The sequence below is a fragment of the Mustela lutreola genome, chromosome 16, assembly GCF_030435805.1.
Source record: "Mustela lutreola isolate mMusLut2 chromosome 16, mMusLut2.pri, whole genome shotgun sequence".
NCBI lineage: Eukaryota > Metazoa > Chordata > Mammalia > Carnivora > Mustelidae > Mustela > Mustela lutreola.
The window spans coordinates 59321304-59344556 of NC_081305.1; the positions used below are offsets into that span (position 1 = coordinate 59321304).

Below are 23253 nucleotides of genomic sequence, written 5' to 3' on the forward strand. Positions count from 1 at the left end.
GGTCACTGAGCAGTAAACAAAGTTCCTGCCCCGCATGGAGCTTCTCTTCTACTGGCACGGACTCGGCCATGCCCCTCCCTACACTTCTGCTAAAGTCCTGACCTTGCTTACCCTTCTTAAGGCCTGTCTCCTGTGTGGATTAGGTTGGCTGTGAAGGTTCTGACTGAAACTGACTGTGCCATTCTCACAGGCTTTCTACGTCGGGAGGACTGTGAAATTTGGGCTCTGCTGGAAACACTGTCTACGATGACACAACAAACAGGATGATAAAAAAAATCCAGCTCTCTCCTGAATTTTAAAACACAGTATTTTTTTTTAAACACAGTATTTCATAAATAATCTCTGCTGTGTGGATTTTCTGATGAAAATGAGAAGTTTACATTCTGAAGAACATTTTTATCACACTCATCACCTGTATTGGATTTATCACCACTATGGACTCTCTGATGAACCTGAAGACGTGAACTTTTACTAAAGCCCTTACCACAGTCAAAACATTTGTAGGGTTTATCTCCCATATGGACTCTCCGCTGGGCTTGAAGATGTGAGGTCTGATTGAAGCTCTTCCCACACATGTAACATTTACAGGGTTTCTCTCCCGTGTGGATCCTCTGATGAACGTGAAGATACGAGTTCCAGATGAAGCCTTGCCCGCATTCTTCACATTTGTAGTGTTTCTCCCCCGTATGGACTCTCTGATGGGCTTGAAGATGGGAGCTCCAACTGAAACCCTTCCCACACACATCACATTTGTAGGGTTTCTCTCCAGTGTCGACTCTCTGATGGTCTTGAAGATGCGAACTCTGACAAAGCCCTTACCACATGTCTCACATGTGTATGGCTTCTCTCCTGTGTGGACTCTCTGATGGACCTGAAGATGGGAAATCTGAGTGAAGTACTTACCACATGTGTCACACTTGTATGGTTTTTCTCCTGTGTGGACTCGCTGATGGGCCCGAAGGTGGGAATTCCGGCTGAAGTTCTTATCACACACATCACATTGATATGGCTTCTCTCCAGTGTGGATTCTGTGATGGGCTTGAAGATTTGAGGCCTTACTGAAGTCCTTCCCACATACCTCACATTTATATGGTTTCTTTCCCAAGTGAACTCTCTGGAGAGGACCAGGATTCTGATTAACTAGCCTGTCACATGCCTCCCATTTGTAGGTTCTGTCCCTAGGCTGGGCTCTCTGATAGGCCTGAAGTTGTGATGTCTGAATGAAGCCTTTATCACATATCTCACAGTCAGAGGATTTCTCTCCAGTGTCATCTACACAGCAAACGCTGAGATGTAGACTCTGACTAGAGCCCTTCCCACACATGTCACACCTATACGGAGCCCCTCCTGGGTGGAGGGGCTCACGGGTAGGAAGACAAGAGTTCTGATTGAAGCTCTTAGCACATACTGGATGTTTGCAGGGCTTTTTTCCTGTGTTGACTCCCCGATGATTTTGCAGGTCTGAGCTCTGACTGAAGCCCCCGTCGCACTCATCATTCCTACCACATTTCTCCCCTGAGTGAATGCTCTGGCAAATGCAAAACACTGAGCTGTCACTGATGTCCTGCCCACACTTACTATGTATATCATGCTTCCCTCCTGAGTGGGTCATGCTATGTTGATGTGATTCCCTCGTGAAGTCTTTTCCACAATCACTGTGGCCACAAGCCTTCCTGATTTTGTGTTCTTCCTGATCATGATGATGATGGGAGGTCCTTGTCGTAACATAACAGTCACACTTACATGGTTTATTTTTTATGTCGACCTGCCGACACCTACTCTGGTAATTGTGTGACTCTCTCAGACAGATTTTCTTCCAGAAATCACCAGTGGTCTTAATTGGAAACTCTCAACTTCTGATATTATTGGAACTCTCCCTTTGAAGCTTTATTACACAGTTTTCATCTTCAGAAAATGGAGGAGATTCTCCTGCCCACATCTGACATGAGGAACCACTTTGTTTTGGCAACTTGGACTTCTTGCTTTGCAGATTTATTGTTGAGTCTTGATTTCTGGCTAATTTACTTGTAAATTGTTCCCACAGCTGCCAGCATGTAACATCTTCATGTAAAAGGTAGCTTAGTCCTACTTTTTGAAAAGTCTCTATCTCATTTCGATTCTTGAGCCCTGGAAGGATAAAGAGGATTCAGAGGTGAAAATGTGGACAAGTGAAATATTTCATTGGTCAGTCACACCAAGAGAACTTATTCAACCCATAAAGACTTCAGCTTGACTTTCTCACTGGCTTTTTTATGCCTACGGAAACAAAGAGGTAATGATTAGGCTCCTGCCCGCTAAGGGCCAAGAAGACTTATTTCCAATGATACCAAAACTAATGTCTGGGATCAAAATTAGAAATACAAAGCTTCAGAGCAACAAAAGATGTCCCAGAAAGATTATATAGAGGAGAAACTTTACTTCCTTGTCCATAAAAATAATCACTTAAATAATTCTTGCCTTTTCTGCAGCAGGTTTGTAAGGGCTACAGAATTGTACATATTTACAAGCCTTAAAATCACGGTTATATGGGGCGCCTGGGTGGCTCAGTGGGTTAAAGACTTTGCCTTTGGCTCAGATCATGATCTCAGGGTCCTGGGATCGAGCCCCGCATCGGGCTCTCCACTCAGCGAGGAGCCTGCTTCCTCCTCTCTCTCTCTGCCTGCCTCTGCCTACTTGTGATCTCTGTCTGTCAAATAAATAATAAATAAAACGTAAAAAAAAAAAAAAATCCCAGCTATACTATACTACCTGCATATTTGTATAAGACAAGCCAAAAATGACGACAGAAGGCTGAATCTGTCTGTTTACAGGTGGGATTGTCGGGTGATGGCAAGAGTTCCCACAGAAAAAAAAGAGAGGGGACGCCTGGGTGGCTCAGTTGGTTAAGCAGCTGCCTTCGGCTCAGGTCATGATCCCAGCATCCTGGGATCGAGTCCCACATCGGGCTCCTTGCTCCGCAGGGAGCCTGCTTCTCCCTCTGACTCTGCCTTCCACTCTGCCTGCCTGTGCTTGCTCTCGCTCGCGCTCTCTCTCTGACAAATAAATAAATAAAATCTTTAAAAAAAAAAAAAAGAAAAGAAAAAAAAGAGAGGACATCTTTGAAAAGTGATTGCATGTATTTGCAAATAAAATGTATTATTTGAAAAAAAAATGTATTTGCAAAAGGAAATACTTCCTCTGTTCCAATGAATCCATGCAATGGTATGTTTATATCCTTAACTTAGCCAGTAAACACACACTAAACAAGCTAGATTTGAGAGAATTCCCCTTTATTCCCATGAAGTCCTAATATATGATATTCAACTGATAAACATTGTAACTAGAAAAAAAAAACACCTAGAAAATGTAATCCCACACATCCCATAGGAGTAAAATCCTATGGCCATCGTGGTCACTTAATTGGGCTGGATTTTCTGATAAGCCTGGAAGGTTAATGTCATTTTTCAGGTTTTGTGGGCTCATATGTACACAAAAGGTGCTGTGGTAGTCAGCACGCAAGACGGTGACCCGGTGGTCCCTGCCTCCGGGTACCCAGACCCCTACAAAGGTCCCCTCCCACAGTGTACCAGGATCAGTCTATGAAACCAACAGAACATGGCAGAAGTGATGCTATGTCATTTCCAAGGTTAGGTCAGGGAAGACATGGTGGCTTCTGCCTTCCACTCTCCACAGCTCTTGGGGAAACCAGGTGCTATGTTTTAAGGACACTCAGGCAACCATAGGGAGAGACCCACTTGGCAAGGAACTGAGATGCCAAACAGCCAGCAAGGAACTGAGATATTTTGCCAACAACAATGTGAATGAGCCCATCTTGGAAGTAGACCCTTCGGCCCCATCAGGCCCTCAGCTTCAGCCCGGGGGCTCCTTGTCAGTGACTTTATGAAGCCCGGAGCCTGAACCACCCAGAAACTTGCCCCAAGATTCCTGGGTTCACATTAACTGTAAATAAATATTTGTGGTTGTAAGCCAATAAGTTCAAGAGTAATTTGTTATATAGCAGTAGGTAGTTAATACAAGTGCCACAGAACTTCTAATCAGGTCGACATTAACAATGTTCTGAAATAGTCCTTCAGTCACGCTAGCTTATTCTGCTCATGCGAACTGTCTTCGGGAGGAGCGTGAACAGTGGGACCCTTCTCTGTGAGCTTCTGTTTGTGAAGATTATTAAGGGAGAAGAAACCCTTCAGTCTGAGCTTCTGTGCAGTAAAAACAGACCTCAAGAAGATTCTTCACAGATGGGGCAGGGCACCTAGATGGATAGACAAAACACAAAATCCTGGAGTGTCCTGATGTTTGCTTAAAGAGCTTTTAATAAGGGACAGGGGAGGGGTGCCTGAGCGGCTCAGTGGGTTAAGCCTCTGCCTTCGGCTCAGGTCATGATCTCAGGGTCCTGGGATCGAGACCTGCATCGGGCTCTCTGCTCAGTGGGGAGCCTGCTTCCTCCTCTCTCTCTGTCTGCCTCTCTGCCTACTTGTGATCTCCGTCTGTCAAGTACATTTAAAAAAACACTAAAAAAAAAGAAAAATAATAAGGGACACGGGAACAGAATATGTTGTGAGATTGTTCTGCATTCAGAGGAATACGGCTTACAGAGGACTGTCCAGTTGTCAGAGCTGTGCACTGAAGATGTGCAAATTTAAATTGTACCTCAGTAAAAAGAACTGTAAGGCAAATAAGTCATTTTATGCCCTGAAAATTCATGGGGCTGTGCGATTATAATTGGTGCAGTTTTCTGTACCTGAGATATATTTCAGTAAAAAGGCCAAAATTTAAAAAATAAAAGTATAGATTTGTACATGGAGGCAAAGCAGCTGGGAAACTACCTAATCAGTAGCAAACAGACAGGGCCCCTCGGGGGCTCAGTCGGTGAAGCGTCTGCTTCGGCTCAGGTCATGATCCCGGAGTCCTGGGATTGAGCCTCCCATCCGGCTCTCTGCTCAGCGGGAGCCTGCTTCTCCCTCTGCCTCAGCCTCTCTCTTTCTGTCTCTCATGAACAAATAAAAAAAATAAAATAAAATAAAAAAGCAGCAGCAAACAGACCATGGTAATCACTGGGATCCTACCCCCCAAGGTTAGGTTTATAGGTAAGAACAAGGCAGCAAGTTGGACGGAGCGAGCACCCAACATGCCTGACCACTTTCGGCCTCACGCAGCAGAAGGATACATGGAAAGAAACAACTGAAGACCAGGGAGACCTTCCCCTCACTACTCACGACACCAGATTCGCAGAGGGATTTTTTTGGTTTTTTGTTTGTTTGATTTGGTTTGGGCTTTGCTGTTCATATCCAGCAGGAATGACTACTGCTGTCCTCTTGGGCCGGGTGTACCTGAGGGATACACAGATTAAAGACAAATGGAGGAAGGAGGGAGCGGAGAGAAGGGGCAGGAAGGGAGGAGAGAGGCGAGGCCAGAGCTGGAGGATGGAACTGTGCGGGGAGGGGGCAGCGCTCACCCAGGGTGAAGCAGGGAGCCCAGGTCAGGACAAGCCCGCAGAAGGCCACCTCGCTACTGGCCAAACGGCCACCGTGAGGACAGCGGGTTGTACGAAGACAGGAGTCAGAGAAGACTAAACACGTGGAGCGACACGGCTGACTGCCCGGTCCTCGCGCACATGCAGAACAGAGCGCCCCCTGGACGAGCTGCTGCAATGAGGCAGGGCAACGGATGCGGGGCGGGGGCGGGGGCGGGCCATCGGGGAGGTGGTGAGGACCCCGAGCTGCCCGCCTCTTACCTGAACGCCCACCCCCCGGGGGTTTCTGCCTCCATCATCCAAACTTTCTCTTCTCTCCCCAACGGTAATGTCGTATCTAATCTGAAGGGTTCACAGCCTAGGAAAAAGAAATGGCGCGTGTGGGTGCCTGGGTGGCTCAGTGGATTAAAGCCGCTGCCTTCGCTCAGGTCATGATCTCAGGGTCCTGGGATCGAGCCCCGCATCAGGCTCTCTGCTCAGCAGGGAGCCTGCTTCCCTCTCTCTCTGCCTGCTTCTCTGCCTACTTGTGATCTCTGTCTGTCAAATAAACAAATGAAATCTTTAAAAAAAAAAAAATGGCACGTGTACAGTGTGCATAAATTGAAGGCAAAAATGCTAATTCCAGAATTACAATCTTTATGCTCTTTACGTAGTATTTTCCCAAATTCTGACCGTGACTTGCTGTAACAAACACCTTTTATGTTGTGATCCAGGATACAAGCACACAGATGTGCTGACCTCACTCCAACCACAACCTACTCCTGCCACATTTCCTTTCCTGCTTTTGCTCACAATTTCTGTTGCACAGTATGTAGCTCCTGACAAGGAGCTATGCCATTTCTGACCTGTCTCATTCAACACAATAATGACGTAAGTCACCACCTGATTCTAAACCTCACAAGATGTCACAACTGTAATCTGATAAAAAACAGACAAGGTACAGAGAAGGTGTCCCACCAGAGTGAGGAACCTGCGACCCCCAAGTTTGGGGAAGCACTGTAAGAGTCCCCAAGTCGTAAGCATTTGAAACCAAGACATTCCAGGGGCTGACATGGAGTCAGAGAGAGCCCTTGTGCTCACCCACGGAGAGCAGGTTCCTGAAGTTTTCCAGCATCACATCCTGGTACAGCTTCCTCTCGACAGGATCCAGCAGGCCAAGCTCCTCTCTGGTGAAGACCACCGCCACGTCCTTGAATGTCACCGCCTCCTACAACACCAAGCACATGCAACTTCATCTCATAACCAATGGCCAGTGGGGACAAGGCACACTAAGAAGGTGGGAGGATGGGTGAGACGCTGTTCTGGATTCTGAGGGCCTTGGCGCTACCTAAGTGGCTTCCTCTTCTCCACCCCACATGTCATTTCCATGACTTTGCCACAGTCACATCAAACATATGACTAAAAAATTAAAAACTAATTTAAAATTTAAAATAATTAAAAATTTCAAATTAAAGTTAACATTTTAAAGTTTAATTGCAATTTGAACAGAAAGGAGGGGTGGGGGAGGATGGATAACCAGGTGCCCTGGGCATTACGGAGGGCGTGCGCTTCGATGAGCGCCGGCTGTTCTACGTGACTAATGAATCACTGAACACTACGGCAAAAACTAATGATGTACTATATATTGGGCTGAACATGATTTTTTAAAAAAGAACACAACCAATTACAAATAATCCCTGTATATTTAACGCAGGAACATTTGCGAGTATTCCTACAGTCAGTGCCCTAGAACAGTAACTCTGGAATCATGGGGTATATACAGTTTATAATTTGATAGGTCCTACCAAACCGTCCCAGAGATGTTAAGTCAATTTAGTCCCAGCAGTCCCAACAAATAATTTTTGTCTTTCCTTTCTGATTCACACAATCACTACGTCAGGGGACAATCACTTCATTACACTCTGACAAACCAACAGGTCACCCTTCTTGGGGAGCGAGACAATGGACCCTCTGCAGTCTGAAGGCCATGCCACCTACCCATGACAGCATTCAAAGTGTCCCAGTGTTCAGTGTTTCTTGCTATACCGTGTAAGTCCCCAAGCCCTGGCCCTCACAAGCTGTAAGGTCTTCAGACAAATCCTTAATCTATTTCCTCATCTGTGTGAGGTGTCCATGCTGGAAGATGGCGAGTTATGTAACTGGATATATATATAATGTTTTCATAACTGTGCTGCCCAATTCAGTAGCCATGTGACTCACATGTGACTAGGTAAATTTAAATTTTAAATTACATAAAATTAGAACTTCACTCCCTCGGTTCCACTAGCCACGTTTTAAGTGGTCAAGAGCCACATGTGGCTAATGACCACCGTATCGGACAGCACAATCTAGATGATTTCCATCGTCGCAGATGTCCACCAGACAGATGTATAGAACACATACATCTGCCACAGAGTAGGTCCTCAAAGGACGCTCATTTTTATTAATGTAATTATAATTGATATGGTAAGTGTATGAGTACAGTTCCACATTGATTTAGTCACCCCTGCTTTCTTTTGATTAATGTTTGCATGGTGTATCTTTTTCCACCCTTTTACTTTTCAACCTGCTGATACCATTATATTTGAAGTGAGTTTTTTTCAACTTGAACATCTGATTAGTTTTATAAAGTGTTTCATGAATAAGGTAGCATCCCATAGAAGGGATAATAGAAGGGAGCCCCCTGTGGTAAGTTTCTTTTGGACTGCATAGTTTGGTCATATTTTTTATTTTTTTATTTTACTTTTTTAAAAGATTTTACTTTTATTTATTTGTCAGAGAGAGAGAAAGAACACAAGCAGGCAAAGAGACAGGCAGAGGGAGAAGCAGGCTCCCCACCAAGCAAGGAACCCAATGTGGGACTCGACCCCAGGATCATGACCTGAGCTGAAGGCAGAGGCTTAACTGACTGAGCCACCCAGGTGCTCTGGGTAATATTTGTTTTTAATTTTTATTTATTTCCAGTATAAATGGCAACAATACATTAGTTTCCTTCATTTGATAATGTCTTGATTCTCCCTTCTTTCTCAAAGGCTAACCTTACTGGACACAGAATTCTGAGTTGACAGCTCTTCTCATTCAGCACCTTAAAAATAATGTGTCAGGGTGCTTGGGTGGCTCAGTGGTTTAAAGCCTCTACCTTCGGCTCAGGTCATGATCACAGGGTCCTGGAATCGAGTCCTGCATCGGGCTCTCTGCCCAGCAGGGAGCCTGCTTTCCCCTCTGCCTACTTGTGATCTCTGTCTGTCAAATAAAAAAAAAAAATTAAAAAAATAGTGACATTTTCTTGGGGCCACCATGGTTTCTGATGAGAAATTCACAGTCTTTGAATGTTTTTTCCCTTATAGCTAAGGCGTCGTATCTCTTTCCCTTAATTTTTTTTTTCTTTGTTGTTAGTTTTCAGAAGTTTAACTAGAATATGTCTTGGTGTACTTCCTTTTTTCTTTTTAGCTATTATTATTGCATTTACTGTTGCTACTACTGGTAGTAAAGACAACAGAGTACTGAAAAGGGGGGAAGACCCCAGAATAGTTTGTGTGTTTATCTTCCTCATTATCAAACCTTAAAGAAACATCTAGTTTAAATAAGAAGTCTGTAATTGCTTATTTTTTAATTTAATTTTTTCATGTTCCAAGATTCATTGTTTACGCACCACACCCAGTGCTCCATGCAATACGTGCCCTCCTTAATATGATAGCTGCTCTAAAATCTTTATCCAATGGATGAATCTAGAAGACATTATGCTAAGTGAGTAAGAAGCCAGTCATAAAAAGGATTGTGTATATGATTCTATCTATACGAGGAATCTAGAATAGTCAAATACATAGAGACATGAAGACATCTTCAAACTGGTGGTTTCCAGAGGCTGGGGTGGGGAGGTAGTGATAGGAATTACTGTTTAATGGGTCCAGAGTTTCAGTTTGAAGATGAGAAAGTTCTGGAGATGTGTGGCAGTAATGCTTGCATGACACTGTGAATGTACTTAATGTCATTGAGCAGTACACTTAAAACCACTTAAAATAATATATGTTATGTATATTTTACCACAATAAGGAAGTCTTTGTCAGATAACGGACATTTTATATCACTTATTACTGAGAACTACAATCAGCGAGCATCATCTTACTGTGTCTGTTGATCATCCTTTAAACCAGCTGAGATTTCACGGTTCTTGTAAACCAAGTGATTTTCCACTGGAACTTGAACCTTTTGAGTTATTATGTAATCAGACTCGTGATTTCATTAAAATCTTCTGTTTGACTAGGCCTCCTCTGACACATCTTTCAAAGGGGAAGGGAGATAGAGCTTTGTTACTGCCAGCTCGGGGACGTAAGCCCAGATTCTCCACTTGGCCTCTGTTGACATCTGGTGGAGTGAGAAGGTTCTGGGCTCAGACTTCTGGCCCTTTACTAGGTCTGTGGAGAGAATATTACATCCTGACTAAAAGGGACGCAGGTGGGTTGCTACTGTTCCCCATTGGCTTCTTCTTCTTCTTTTTTTAGTTTTTAATTAATTTTATTTATAAAATTATATAACTACACTTTTAAAAAAATTCTTTTTTTAGTGTTCCAAAATTCATTGTTTAAGCACCACACCCAGGGCTTCCCATTGGCTTCTACTGACATGAGGGATGGTGGGGGTTTGCCTCAACTCCACTGGGTAGTAGTCAAAGCCCTGAACTTCCACTAGGCTTGCCCTGACACCACCCATGCTGGGAAAAGGAGAGGCAGCTCATTGCCGCTAGGTGAGTGTGGAAGTCCAGGCTCCCACATTGTCTCCGCTGACGCCGGTGGCAGGTGGATGCTCATTCATTACTCCCTGACAGGTGGGTTGGGGTGGATCATTACAGCCTGGAAAGTCAGGAAGTCTAGGCTCCTTGTTATAGCCTGGTAGGGGTGGGTGTGGGGCTCCAGGTTTATGTGTGTGTGTGTGTGTGTGTCTGGTTGAAAAAGAGCAGTTACTATCTAAAAGTTTTCTATCTTGCTAAGCTGCCGTTTCCTTACCCTCTGGCCAGAGAAGGCTTTCTTGGGCTTTTTGGTCTGAGCTCATTGGTATTTCCATGTTGCCATCTTCTCCAGCAAGAAGTCTGGGGTACATGAGGCAAAAAGAAAGGCCAAGTATCTCACTACCACATCACTCCTCAAGTTAGCTCCCTAGCCTGTCGGCCTTCTCTCCACCTTTCGTGTTTGCTTTACATGTAACATCCAGGATTTTTAGCTGTACTTAGTGGGAAGAATAACATGTCCTCCATCTTCCCAGAAGGGGCAGTTTCCAGAATTGTTTTTTAAGAACTGAGCTTTTATGCAGGGAAACTATTGCAGCAGTGTTCTCTAAAACATTTTTTAAAAATCTTAAATTCCTGGGGTGCCTAACTGGCTCAGTCAGGTAAGTATCAGACTCTTGATTTCAGCTTAGGTCATGACCTTAGGGAGACTAAGTCCTGCCTCCGGCTTCCCGCTCAGCAGGGAATCTGCTTGAGAATCTCTCCCTCACCCCCTCCCTGTCCCAGTCTTGCTCTCTCAAATAAAGAAATCTTTTTAAAAAATCTTAAACTTAAATGTCTAGGATTAGGGAATATTTTAAATTTAAAGTTTTATTTATATACCAAACAGAGAAAACACACTCGTGCACACATGCACAGAGGGAGAGGGAGAAGCAGACTCCTGCTGAGGGGAAGCCCAATTCGGGGCTCAATGCCAGGACCCTGGGATCAAATGCCCAACCAACTAAGCCACCCAGGTGTCATGGGAATTTTGGGGGGGTTTAAGGAACATCAGTTCATTGAAATATCATGCAGTTGTCAAAAATGCAGGTGAGAAAAACCTCTGTTTCTGGCTATAACAGAATAACTGGTACTAAACAGGTCCTCTGGGGCGACTGGGAGGCTCAGTCAGTTGAGCTTCTGCCTTTGGCTCAGGTTATGATCTCAGGGTCCTGGGATCAAGCCCCACCTCAGGTTCCCTGCTCAGCAGGGAACTCCTGCTTCTTCCTCTGCCTCTGAATGCCACTACCCGCTTCTTGTGTGCTTTCTCTCTCTCTCTGTCAAGTGAATAAATAAAATCTTTTTTTTTTAAGTCCTCCAAAAAAAAATAAAAAAATTTTAAAAGTCCTCCTATTATAAATAGTAAATAGAAAAAGAGTATGAAAACAAACTGCTTTCAGACACTGAAAGCACAATACTTCAATCTCTGAAATGAAGGGAAAAAAATGAGGCGAGCCCTCTGATTACCCTAGATGTTTGCCCATCGATGACTTCTGAACTGCAAGCACAGGAAGGGAGAACCCAATCAGAGCCTTGCTGAATTGAAGAGACAGAAAAATCAGAATGGGGAGACCGGAGAGGTAGAAAATGCAGAGCAAAGTTCCAGAAAGGAGGGGATTATGCACAAGAAAAGCACTGGATCTCTGCACAGGAATCCTTTTGAGTCTATTGCTAAAAACCAGACTGTGCACATTAGGACTCCACAGGCCAGGCAAAAAGTACCTGGGGAGCAACAGGCTGAATGGTTCCCAGAGCTGAGTAGGACTTAGAAATGTTTGAATTCCAAACAGCCAAATGGAAAGCCCTCACTCACCATTAGGGACATTTGACAGCAACTGAAGGGCCGCCCTACAGTAGAAGGGTAAACTCTCTCTAGAACAGAGTTTCTCAACAGTTGACATTTTGTACCAGGCAGTTCTGTGTTTCTGGGAGCTATCCTGTGCACTGTAGGGCATTTAAGAGCATCCCTGGCTTCTGCCCAGTAGCTGTCCGTGGTACTGACCCTCTAGTCCCGACAGTCCAAAATGTCCAGACATGCCAGATGTTCCGTGGTGCGGCAAAATCATTCCTGAGAGCCACTGCTCTGGAATAAAGGTTACTCTAGACCCACCCAACCAAGCTTTAAAAAAAAAAGGGTTTCAAAGACTTTAACTGAACCAAAGAAACAATGACTTCAGATTATTTTAAAAAATGCACTTACAAAGTTGACGCTCATTCATAACAAAAACTCTGAGTAAAGTAGGACTAGAGGGAACTTCCTCACCCCAAATGATGGACATCTACAAAAGCCCACCAGACAGTGGAAGACTGAATGCTTTCTCCCTAAGATTCAGAACAAGGAGGGGTGCCTGGGTGGCTCAGTTGGTTAAGCAACTGCCTTCCGTTCAGGTCATGATCCCAGGGTCTTGGGATCAAGCCCCATGTCAGAAGCCTGCTCCTCCCTCTTCCTCTGCCTGATACTCCACCTGCTCGTGCTTTCTCTCTGTGTGTCAAATAGATAATAAAATAAAATAAAAAACAAGGAAAGGAGGGTGCCTGGTTGATTAGTCGGTTAGGCATCTGCCTTTAGCTCAGGTCATGATCCCAGGGTCCCGGATAGAGCCCTGGGTCGGGCTCCCTGCTCAGTGGGGTGACTGCTTCTCTCTCTCTCTCTGCGCCCCCCTCCTCATGCTCACTCTCTTGCTTGCTCTCTCTCTAATAAATACAATCTTTTTTAAAAAAAAAGATTGTATTTATTTATTTGAGAGAGAGACAGTGAGAGAGAGCATGAGAGGGGAGAAGGTCAGGGGGAGAAGCAGACTCCCCATGGAGCTGGGAGCCCGATGTAGAACTCAATCCTGGGACTCTAGAATCATGACCTGAGCAGAAGGCAGCTGCTTAATCAACTGAAAACCCAACCCAGGTGCCCAATAAATACAATCTCTAAAAAAAAAAAAAACAGAAAAGAACAAGGAAAGGATATATATGGCAAAACTGTTCTAGAAGTTTTAGCCAGTGCAATAAGAGAAGAAAAGGAAGTCTATACAATGGAGACAGGAATGGAAAAAAATACAACTCTTTATTTACTGATGACTGTACAGAAAATCCTGACAGCTTAGAAAAATGTTTCTAGATTTAATATGCAAATTTAGCAAAGTCAAGATACAAAAGTCAATTGTATTTCTATATTCTAGCAACAAACAAGTAGAAATTGAATTTCAAAAACAACAGCATTCGGAATAGTATCCCCAAAACATAAATTACTTAGGGATAAATTAAACAGGATACATGTAAGAAACCCACATGTTGAAAGCTATAAAACATGACTGAGGGAAAGAACTAAGACCCCCCAAAATGAAAGAAGATATAAATGAAGGACCTAAATGCCCATGGGTCTGAAGGACAAGTATTTAGAATATTAAAAGAACTATTAAAATTCACTACAAAGATAAACAACTTAGTTTAAAAGTAAGCAAAAGAACTGAACAAACCTTTCAAAAAGAAGATATGCAGATGACCAAAAAGCAGAAAAAAGACATTTAACATCTCAGGCATCAGGAAAATATATGCAAATGAAAGCCGCAATGATGTATCACAACACAACTGTCATAGGATAACTAAAATTTAAGACTGAAAATATCAAATGTTAGAAAAAAATGTGGAGCCAACTGGAACACGAACACATTGCTGGAAGGAATAGAAAACAGGCAACCACAACAGAAAATGATTTGACAATTTCTTAAGAAGTTAAGCATATGACCCAGAGATTAGATTCTCCTCCTAGTATCAGTGAGACAGAGAAAGGCTATGTTCATCCAAACATCTAGTACACAAATACAGAAGGAACAATCCGATGTCCCAAAACAAGACGCCACCTAAACGTCCATCAGCGGGTGAATGGATAACCAAATCCGGTAAACTCACACAGTGAAATACTATGCAGCAATAAAAGGACTGTTGATTTGTGTCCAAAAACATGATGAGGAACAAACGGAGCCAGACACAAAATGAGGACAAACTGTACACCTTCATTTACGCGGCGTGGGGGGAACGTCATCAAGAAGACAGTCACTTGGACTGCCAAGTGACCTGTGAGCTGGACCCTGGCACTCGGGGACTCCTCACCTCCTCCCTGTCCTTGGGATGTGGGTTCTGCTTATCTTTCCTGCTCTCAGAGGCTGCTCCAAGGATATAGCCTTGAGACAATGATGTGGTGTTGAAAACAGTATACACGACTGAGGACAGTCAGGGCCTCTTTACAAACTTGCAAGACTTGGAGGGCAGCCGAGGGGATCCATTCATCCTGTTGCGGCCCAAGACAGGCCTCACAGGTAAGTTCCCTTTGCTTAGTGAAATTGCCACCTACCAACCTGGAGTGGCCGGCCCTTTCTTCCATCTCTCCCTGCCTCCCACATATGGGGGCCCATTTCAGATTATACCTGGGAAGTTCCCGAGAGGACCAACATATGAAACTCAAGAAACTTAAGATGAATCTGATCTGTCATGACATAAAGTAGATCAGCTGTTGCCTACAGCCAGGTGTGTGGCACTGGGATTAACTGGGAAGGGACATGAGGGAACCTGAGCTTTTAGAGGTGACAGAAATGGTTTACATCTAGATTGTGGTGGTGTTCATGTAGGTGTGTGTATTTGTCAAAACTGATCAAATGTTTTATGATATGTAAATCATAGGCAAGCTGTAACTCAAAAAGTGATTTTTAAAAAAGATTCTGTTTTTATTTATTCGAAACAGAGAGAGCACGCACACACTTGCACACAGGTAGGGGGAGGGGCAGGCAGAGGGAGAGGGAGAAGCAGGCTTCCCACTGAGCTAGGAGCCCGAAAGGGGACTCGATCCCAGCATCCTGAGCCCAGCGTGACCTGAGCTGAAGGAAGATGCTTAACCGACTGAGCCATGTGGGTGCTCCTAGGAGCCCTTTTAAGATGAGCACACAAAAGAACGCTGAATCACAAAAAACTGAAGTGATATCCAAGTGAAGAGACAGAACTGGAAACCATACATATAATGCAAGTACAATTATGTAAATAGAGCCCAGGGAAAACAGCCGACATACGCAGTGTAGTAATGTGGGCTTTTTCTTTTTTTTCCATTTTCTGAGATCTATAAATTTCTGAGCTGTTATTTGTGAAATGGAGACGATGCTAAAATAAAACCAAAGCTAAAACCAACACAAAAGCTAAGGACAGAAACAAAAAAAGAACCAATCAAAAATTAAGTAACTGGCACATAGCAAATACCGTTTTCCTCTTTGATCCTTCCCACAGGAGAGAAAAGAGATGCATCTCATCTTGGAGGAAAAGGTGTGTAATTTCGATTAAAATCAAAACTCAACTCACCTGAAACTTGGTCATTTTCTCATGCTGCTTCAGGGAGAGGGCAGAGTCCTGGGGAGGCCGAACTGGCAGAGAGAGGCCATGAGACGTAGGCTCTGCCCAGATGGCTGCTCTGTGTGAACTTTAAACAAACCTGTGCTTCAAATCTGTCAGCTGCAAAAGCAAGAGTGCTTCTGTCACAGGATTACTGGGAGGGTCAGCTTGTGGATAGAGGGGGAAACTCATAGCTGACTCCCCCGTGGCTGCAAAAAAAAAAAAAAAAAAAAAAGCAGGTGATGTAATGCACCATAAATTTGTCCTTGCTAATGTCTTCTGCTGTCATTTCCAGTAAATGAGTCTTTTTTTTTTTCCCAAAGATTTTATTTATTTATTTGACAGACAGAGATCATAAGTAGGCAGAGAGAGAGGAGGAAGCAGGCTCCCTGCTGAGCAGAGAGCCCAATACAGGGCTCCATCCCAGGACCTTGAGATCATGACCTGAGCTGAAAGCAGAGGCTTTAACCCACTGAGCCACCCAGGCGCCCCAGCCAGTAAACGAGTTTTTATAAGACATCCAGATTTCAGAGCCTGTACTGTTCATTCTTCCTTTCTATGTATCCACCTATCTATTATTTAAGTAAACTCTGCCCCCATCATGGGGCTCAAACTCAGGACCCTGAAATCAAGAGTCCCACGATGCCCTGACTGAGCCAGCCAGGCGCCCCTTACAATTCTTAGTCCTAAGGAATTCACCTTACCTCTGAAAAGCCCATAATTCTAATTGGGTATATTACTCAATAATCTGTTGTCTTGAAATGATGTTTAATTGACATCAGTATCTGGTTTTGTAAAAGCTGTGAACATGTGAGTTTTCCTCACGCTGCTGCAAGAGGCCCAGTGGTGACTGCCCCTCTCCTATGCTCATGGTGGTCAAGGGAAACTAAAATGATGGCTTCTAGATGTTCTCATTTGAAACAAAAACCTGACAGTCTCTCACTTAAATGAATAATACTTCCAGATCCCAATTTAACGACGTCGCTCTGGGGAATATGTGAGCAAGTCTAGCAAAGCTGCCCAAGCAAATCCAGAGACAGAAAGTGAATTAGTGGTTGCCAGGGCTCGTAGAGCAGGGGTGAGGGGTGAAGCTAAGGAGTGTGGGGTTTCTTTTTGGGGTGATGAAAAAATCCTGGAACTAGATTAGTGGTAGTGGTTATACAACCTTGTGAATACACTAAAACCAGGGAATTGTATACTCTAAAGGGTAAGTGGTATGATATGTGAATTATACCTAAAATTAAAAAAAATATTTACTAGCTATGGGATAAGATTAAAAAAGAAGTTAATAAATTTTTAAACTGGAGTATGTAGCCATATTGAATTCATATTAATAATTCAAAATACAACCTTGGCTCTGTGCCTGGCACGTTGTATAAACTCTAAATGATGAGATGAGGGTTACTGCTCCCATTTAATGGATAAGGAAGCTGAGGATTCACAAGATTAAGTTACTATGAAGGTCACAGAGCTTGGTGAGAGATGACAATGGGCCTGAGTCCAACTCTGACTCCAGAGCTCGTGTTTTTATCTGGTCTCCGGGTTCCTAACCACAAACATGAAGAGGACGTAGAAAGGATGAGAGAGAGGGGAGCCCGAGGGCACAGATCTGCTGGAAGTGATCTGCGGGGAGATACTGGAGCCAGTCCATCAGGATTCTACCATGGACTCTTCTGACTTCCTAGCCCTTCGTGCCCTATTTCCACATCTGTAAGATAGGATCATAACAGTATCCAGCACCTAGTGTTGTAGGAGGTTTCTGTGAACACAATACACACAAATATGCGTCCAATAGGCAACAGCCACTCATGTTCATGGCTCCTCCTACTTCAGACAGAAGTATTCTAATAAAGAGAGCAACGTATCCACTTCTCTCAAAGCCTGGAAGAAATCTCAGTTCGTGACACCAATTCCCTCATCCCGGGCCCTCTTTCTGCTTCCCCTTCTGCTCTGCTCAGTTACAGTTTTGCAAGGAGACCTGACATTTCACAGAGTTTAGTGGGCTAAAGGGCATGAGGTCTGGGGTCCCTGGCTCAGCTCTCCACTTCTGGACTCCAAGAAGCCTTCCATCACCTGAGGGCCACCAGGGTGATAATTAGTGGTTAATCATCTGTTTTGCCTATGATACACCTTTTTCTCCCCAGCACCTAGGATATACTGAGGACTCAAAACACAGGAATCAAAAGATGACTGAGAAGACACTCCATGGGGCAACGTTTGGACTCCCTAATCTCCTTCCCTCAGAACTGTAAGATTCTGAGGGTGTTCTTAATTGGGGGAAAGAGAGATGAACTCTATCTTCCAATGGCTCCATTTCTTCCTCTGGGTTTCCCTTTTTAATTTGCTTGGTTCAAGCAACATCACAGTCATCCTTAAAAGTTAAATAATCATAAAAGGGTCAGTCATGGGCTCTGGATAAAGCAAATCCTATTTAGGTATTTATTTAATGTTTAAAGTTAACTTATTTAATTGTTTACATAGCACCATCAGTTCCTTACTCAAATGTTATTCCACGGACATCTTTATGTAACTGAAGCCCCCCTCCCGACCACTTCCCTTCTCCTTCCAGTCACGCCCCTTTGATACTCGGCATCAGCACTCTCTAACATATTAATGTGTCTTTTAGTTATTTATCTTGCTTATATCTATCCACCTTTTTAGAAGGTAAGCTGGTAGCTGAGAGCCTCATTACTACTCACCAAGCACGTTCATGCATACATTCAACGAGTACACACTGAGCATCTGCTATGTGCCAGGCACAATTCCATATAGTAAAGATACAGCACTGAACAAAGTCCCTGCGCTCATGAAGCTGATACCATAGTTGAAAAGGTAGATAATTTACCAGCCAACAGATAAGCATAGGAGGCATCAGCTGGTAATGGATATTGTTAAAAACATGGCGGGGAGGTGCCATGTTAAGACCTGAGGGTTTTAGGGGCGCCTGGGTGGCTCAGTGGGTTAAGCCACTGCCTTCGGCTCAGGTCATGATCTCAGGGTCCTGGGATCGAGTCTCGCATCGGGCTCTCTGCTCAGCAGGGAGCCTGCTTCCCTTTCTCTCTCTCTGTCTGCCTCTCTACTTGTGATCTCTCTCTGTCAAATAAATAAATAAAATATTAAAAAAAAAAAAAAAAAAGACCTGAGGGTTTTAGTTCAGTGCCATATTACTGGCTGAGTGATCTTCTGGAGACCACTTGTCTTCTTGTATCTCATCTGTAATGTGGGGATCATAACAGCATTCTTTTGAGGAATAAATAAGTTAATACAAAAAAAAAAAAAACACTGGAAACTGCCTCATAAAAAGCTCCCAATAAATACTAGTTATTGTTTTCACCAACTCCGTTATGACACAGTGATAAACACAGAAATGATTCATTAGTCCTGCTCTGTTCCTAAGTAAGTTTGTTTTAGGATATGAAAGTATTATCAGTAAATGGCTGTCAACTTCTGAATGCTGAAAGGGCTGGGGCTTCTGTATATGGCCACAGAGTGAGATAAAGGACAAAAAAATCTCTATATGCATCCTTGTTACTATTTGGGGACTTAATCTGTTTTCAGGAAACCAAGAGCAAATTAAATTCCAAAGGCACAAACTAAATTTGTCACATTGTTTTCTTTCATGGCAACTCTTTTTTAAAAGATTTTATTTTAGAGAGAGGCAGAGAGAAAGAAAACACACATGAGGGGGATGGGAGACAGAGAAAGAGGGACAATCCCAAGCAGACCCACACCAAGCTCAGAGCCTGACGCAGGGCTCAATCTCACGACCCTGAGATCACAATCTGGGCTGAAATCAAGAACTGGATGCTTAACTGATGGAGCCACCGAGGCACCCCTCTTTAACTGCAACTCTTATGGGGCCCCTGGCTTTCTCAATAACCACGATTTTCCTAATCACCACGTAAAAACTTCGGAATCGTTTATGTCCTCTCTCCCTTGACCTCCATATACTTATGATAATCTAGTATATATCCTCTTGCCTCAATGTCTGGATTTTTTTTTGCATTAAAATATTCAAGCAAAAAAAAATGGGAGGGAGGATTATATAGCAAGATGCACAAAACTTAGAACAGCTGAAGGATGACCAAGGTTGATGGATGTGAGACTTCATTATAGTACACTGTCTGTGTCAGACAAAGGGGTAGGATCCAAGATCTGTAAAGAACTTCTCAAATTCAACACCCAAAAAAACAAATAATCAAGTCAAAAAATGCACAGAAGACAGGAACAGGCACTTCTCCAAGGAAGACAAACAGATGGCTAACACACGAAAAAAGTTCATCATCATTAGCCATCAGGGAGATTCAAATCAAAACCACACTGAGTTTGAGTTGTTCTTTATAGATCTTGGATACTAGCCCTTTGTCTGTAGTGTCATTTGCAAATATCTTCTTCCATTCTGTGGGTTAGCTCTTTGTTCTGTTGACTCTTTCCTTTGCTGTGCAGAAGTTTTTGAGCTTGATGAAGTCCCAAAAGTTCATTTTCACTTCTGTTTCCTTTGCCTTTGAAGACCTGTCTTTTTTTTTTTTTTTTAAGATCTTTTATTTATTTATTTGACGGGGGAAGATCACAAGTAGGCAGAGAGAGAGAGAGAGAGAGAGAAGCAGGCTCACCGCTGAGTAAAGAGCCTGATGCGGGGCTTGATCCCAGGACCCCGAGATCATGACCTGAGCTGAAGGCAGCAGCACAACCCACTGAACCACCCAGGCGCCCCTGGAGACGTCTTGAAAGAAGTTGCTGTGGCCGATGTTGAAGAAGTTATTGCCTATGTTCTCCTCTAGGATTCTGATGGATCCTTGCCTCACACTGAGGTCTTTTATCCATTTCATTATCTTTGTATATGGTGTAAGAAAACAGTCGAGTTTCATTCTTCTACACATAGCTGTCCAATTTTCCCAGCAGCATTTATTGAAGAGACTGAGTTGGGGGAGATTGGAACGGGTGACGAATCATGAGAGACTCTGGACTCTGAGAAACAAACTGATTTTGGAGGGGAGGGAGAAGGGAGGTTGGGTGAGTCTGTGGTGGGTATTATGGAGGGCACGTATTGCATGGAGCACTGGGTATGGTGCATAAACAATGAATTCTGGAACACTAAAAAGAAATTTAAAAAACACACACACACATTGAGATACCACTTTATACCAGTTAAAATGGCAAAAATCAACACGGCAAGAAACAACAAATGTTGGAGACACTGTGGAGAAAGGGGAATCCTCTTACACTGTTGGTGGGAATGCAAGTTGGTGTGGCCACTGTGGAAAACAGGTTCCTCACAAAATTAAAAATAAAGCTACCCTATGACCCAGCAATTACACTACTGGGTATTTTCCCCAAAGATACAGATGTAGTGAAAAGAAAAGCCATATGCACTCCAATGCTCATAGCAGCAATGGCCACAATAGCCATTTGGAAGGAGCGGAGATACACTTCAGCAGACAAATGGATAAAGAAGAGCACCTGAGTGGCTCAGGCGGTTAAGCATCTGCCTTCCCCTCAGGTCACCTCAGGTTCCTGGGATCCAGCCCCTCATGGGGCTCCCTGCTCAGCTCCGAGTCTTCGCCCTCTCCGCCTGCCCTCCCCAACCCTCGAGCTTCCTCTCTCTCACACATAAATAAATAAAAAAAATTTTTTTTTAAAAAGGCACAGCATGTTAAATTTCCTCAGGGTGGGACACTGTTACCAGTAGGCAGGGGAACACTCCCTCCTCTCGGCACACTCTGGGAACTCTGGGGCGGAGAAGGGAAAGGAGATAGAACAATTTTTCCCCCTGTGGTCCAGAACAAATCACGGTAGACCATCGCAGGCGCCAACTGGGGTGAGACCAATCTTTCTTTTAAAAAAGGAAGGGTGCGGTCGCGGGGAGTCCTAAGGAATCCTAAACAGCCCTGCTTCCCGCAGGGCTCACTGTTTTCAGGGGCTGGCTCCTCGCCCAGAAAACGCAGATGGGTGACAACCGGCCACCGTTTTCGCGCCGGGACCGCTTCCAAGCATCTTCCATCTATTTAACTCTCGGAACCCTCGCTACACACCCCCGATGGAGGAACGATCCTTAATCCCACTCAACGAAGGAGAAACGGAGAAAGTAAACAAGTCTACGAACGTGTCGCTAGAAGGCTGCAGAGCACGCAGAGGTGGGGAAGGCCAAGGAAACGGCGGTCGCGACGCCCGCCCCACGCGGCCTCTAATCCCTGAGAGCGAAAGGCGGCGCCTGCGGGTCCCACGCCCGGGCGAGCTGGCCGGAGTCGCAGGGGCTCAGCGCTAACTCACGTCCCAGAAGGTTTCCAAGGACTCCGGCTCCGCACTCTCACAGCGCAAATGCGTGGACCCGTCGCAGCTCGGGGACCACCCTTCCCAGAAGCCCCAGCGGAACGAGGTTCAGTGTGTTCTCTGGTGAGATTACCATTTGTTTTGTTTCTTTTCCTTCTTTAAGAAAAAAAATTTTATAGGGCGCCTGGGTGGTACAGTGGATTAAGCATCTGACTCGGTTTTTTTCCCAGGCCGTGACCTCAGGGTCTGGAGATCAAGCCCAGCTCAGGTTCTACACTCAGTGCAGAGTCCACTTGGGACTATCTCTCCCTCTCCCTTTGCAACTCCTCTCCCCACCTGTGTGCACTCTCTCTCTCTAAAATAAATAAACAAAATTTTTTTAAAGGGCCAGAAAATAAATATTTTAGGGTTTGCAGTCCATATACATTATCTGTAGCATATTCTTTGCTTTCTCCTTACAATTTTTTTTCCTAAAATTCTTTACAAGTGTGCAATTCCAGCTCTCATACAAAAATAAGATAAAGGCTGTACTTGGCCAACAACTGTTCCCTGGCTTAGAATTTTATAACAACACATACAGTAATAATTTTATCTATTGAAGATAAGAGTTAATACTGTATAGCTCTTACTATATGCCAAGCATCAAGTTTCCACCCTCACAACAGAAGAGATATTATCCACACTGAACACACAAGCAAATTGAAGAATAGAGAGATTACGCATCTTTTTTGCAGTTACTCAACTGGCAAATGGCTGAACCAAAGTCTAGCTCCGGAGTCTGCTTTTTAATTACAATAAACTGTTTTGTAAACAATATTCCAGTTTGGTCTTTTTAACTTTAGTTTCTCCTAAAATACTTTCAATTCTCTCAAGAAGCAGTGGAGCACTGTGGTCCTTGGTGGCCTGAGAATTGTCACACTCACTCTGAGTAGTATAGGGAAAATGGGAGGTGAACAGCCGATGATGTAATGCAGGGCTGGCCAATGGCCGGATGTGCTCCCCTACCAGTTCTTCACAAGGAACCATTCCTTCACATTAGCCACACTAGCATTAGCAAGGAATCACTATCCGGTGCGTTCTCACTGGGATATGCCCATCTGTGGATTTTTCTTTTACTTTTCTTCATGGTCCTATGAGGTTTTACTTGGTTTAAAGAGTCAATGCCCTGAGAAAGAGAAAAGTTATGGTGCAAACACTATGCCATTCAAATCACCTCTGGCACTAGTTACCCAATACCCCATTCTTTTTCCATGAATAGAACCCCTAAGTTGTAGTTGGGTGCATGTTTACACTCTCCAGTAAATATGTGGATGATACTGGAGCCAATTTTTTTTTAATTCTTGGAGAACAAAGATGCAATTTCTAATTGGCAAAGGCTAGAAAGAACACTATGATGTTGAATTCA

At 43.9% G+C, this 23253-nt stretch overlaps 1 protein-coding gene across 1 annotated transcript; it reads right to left on the reverse strand.

Moving 5' to 3' along the window:
- Window positions 1–207: 207 nt before the first annotated feature.
- On the reverse strand, window positions 208–21579 carry ZNF233 (zinc finger protein 233). Its single transcript, XM_059151249.1, is given in 5 exon segments — window positions 208–808; window positions 811–2132; window positions 5741–5828; window positions 6551–6677; window positions 21487–21579. Coding segments are annotated over 5 exon segments (2109 nt in total). The 3' UTR covers window positions 208–329.
- Window positions 21580–23253: the final 1674 nt, after the last annotated feature.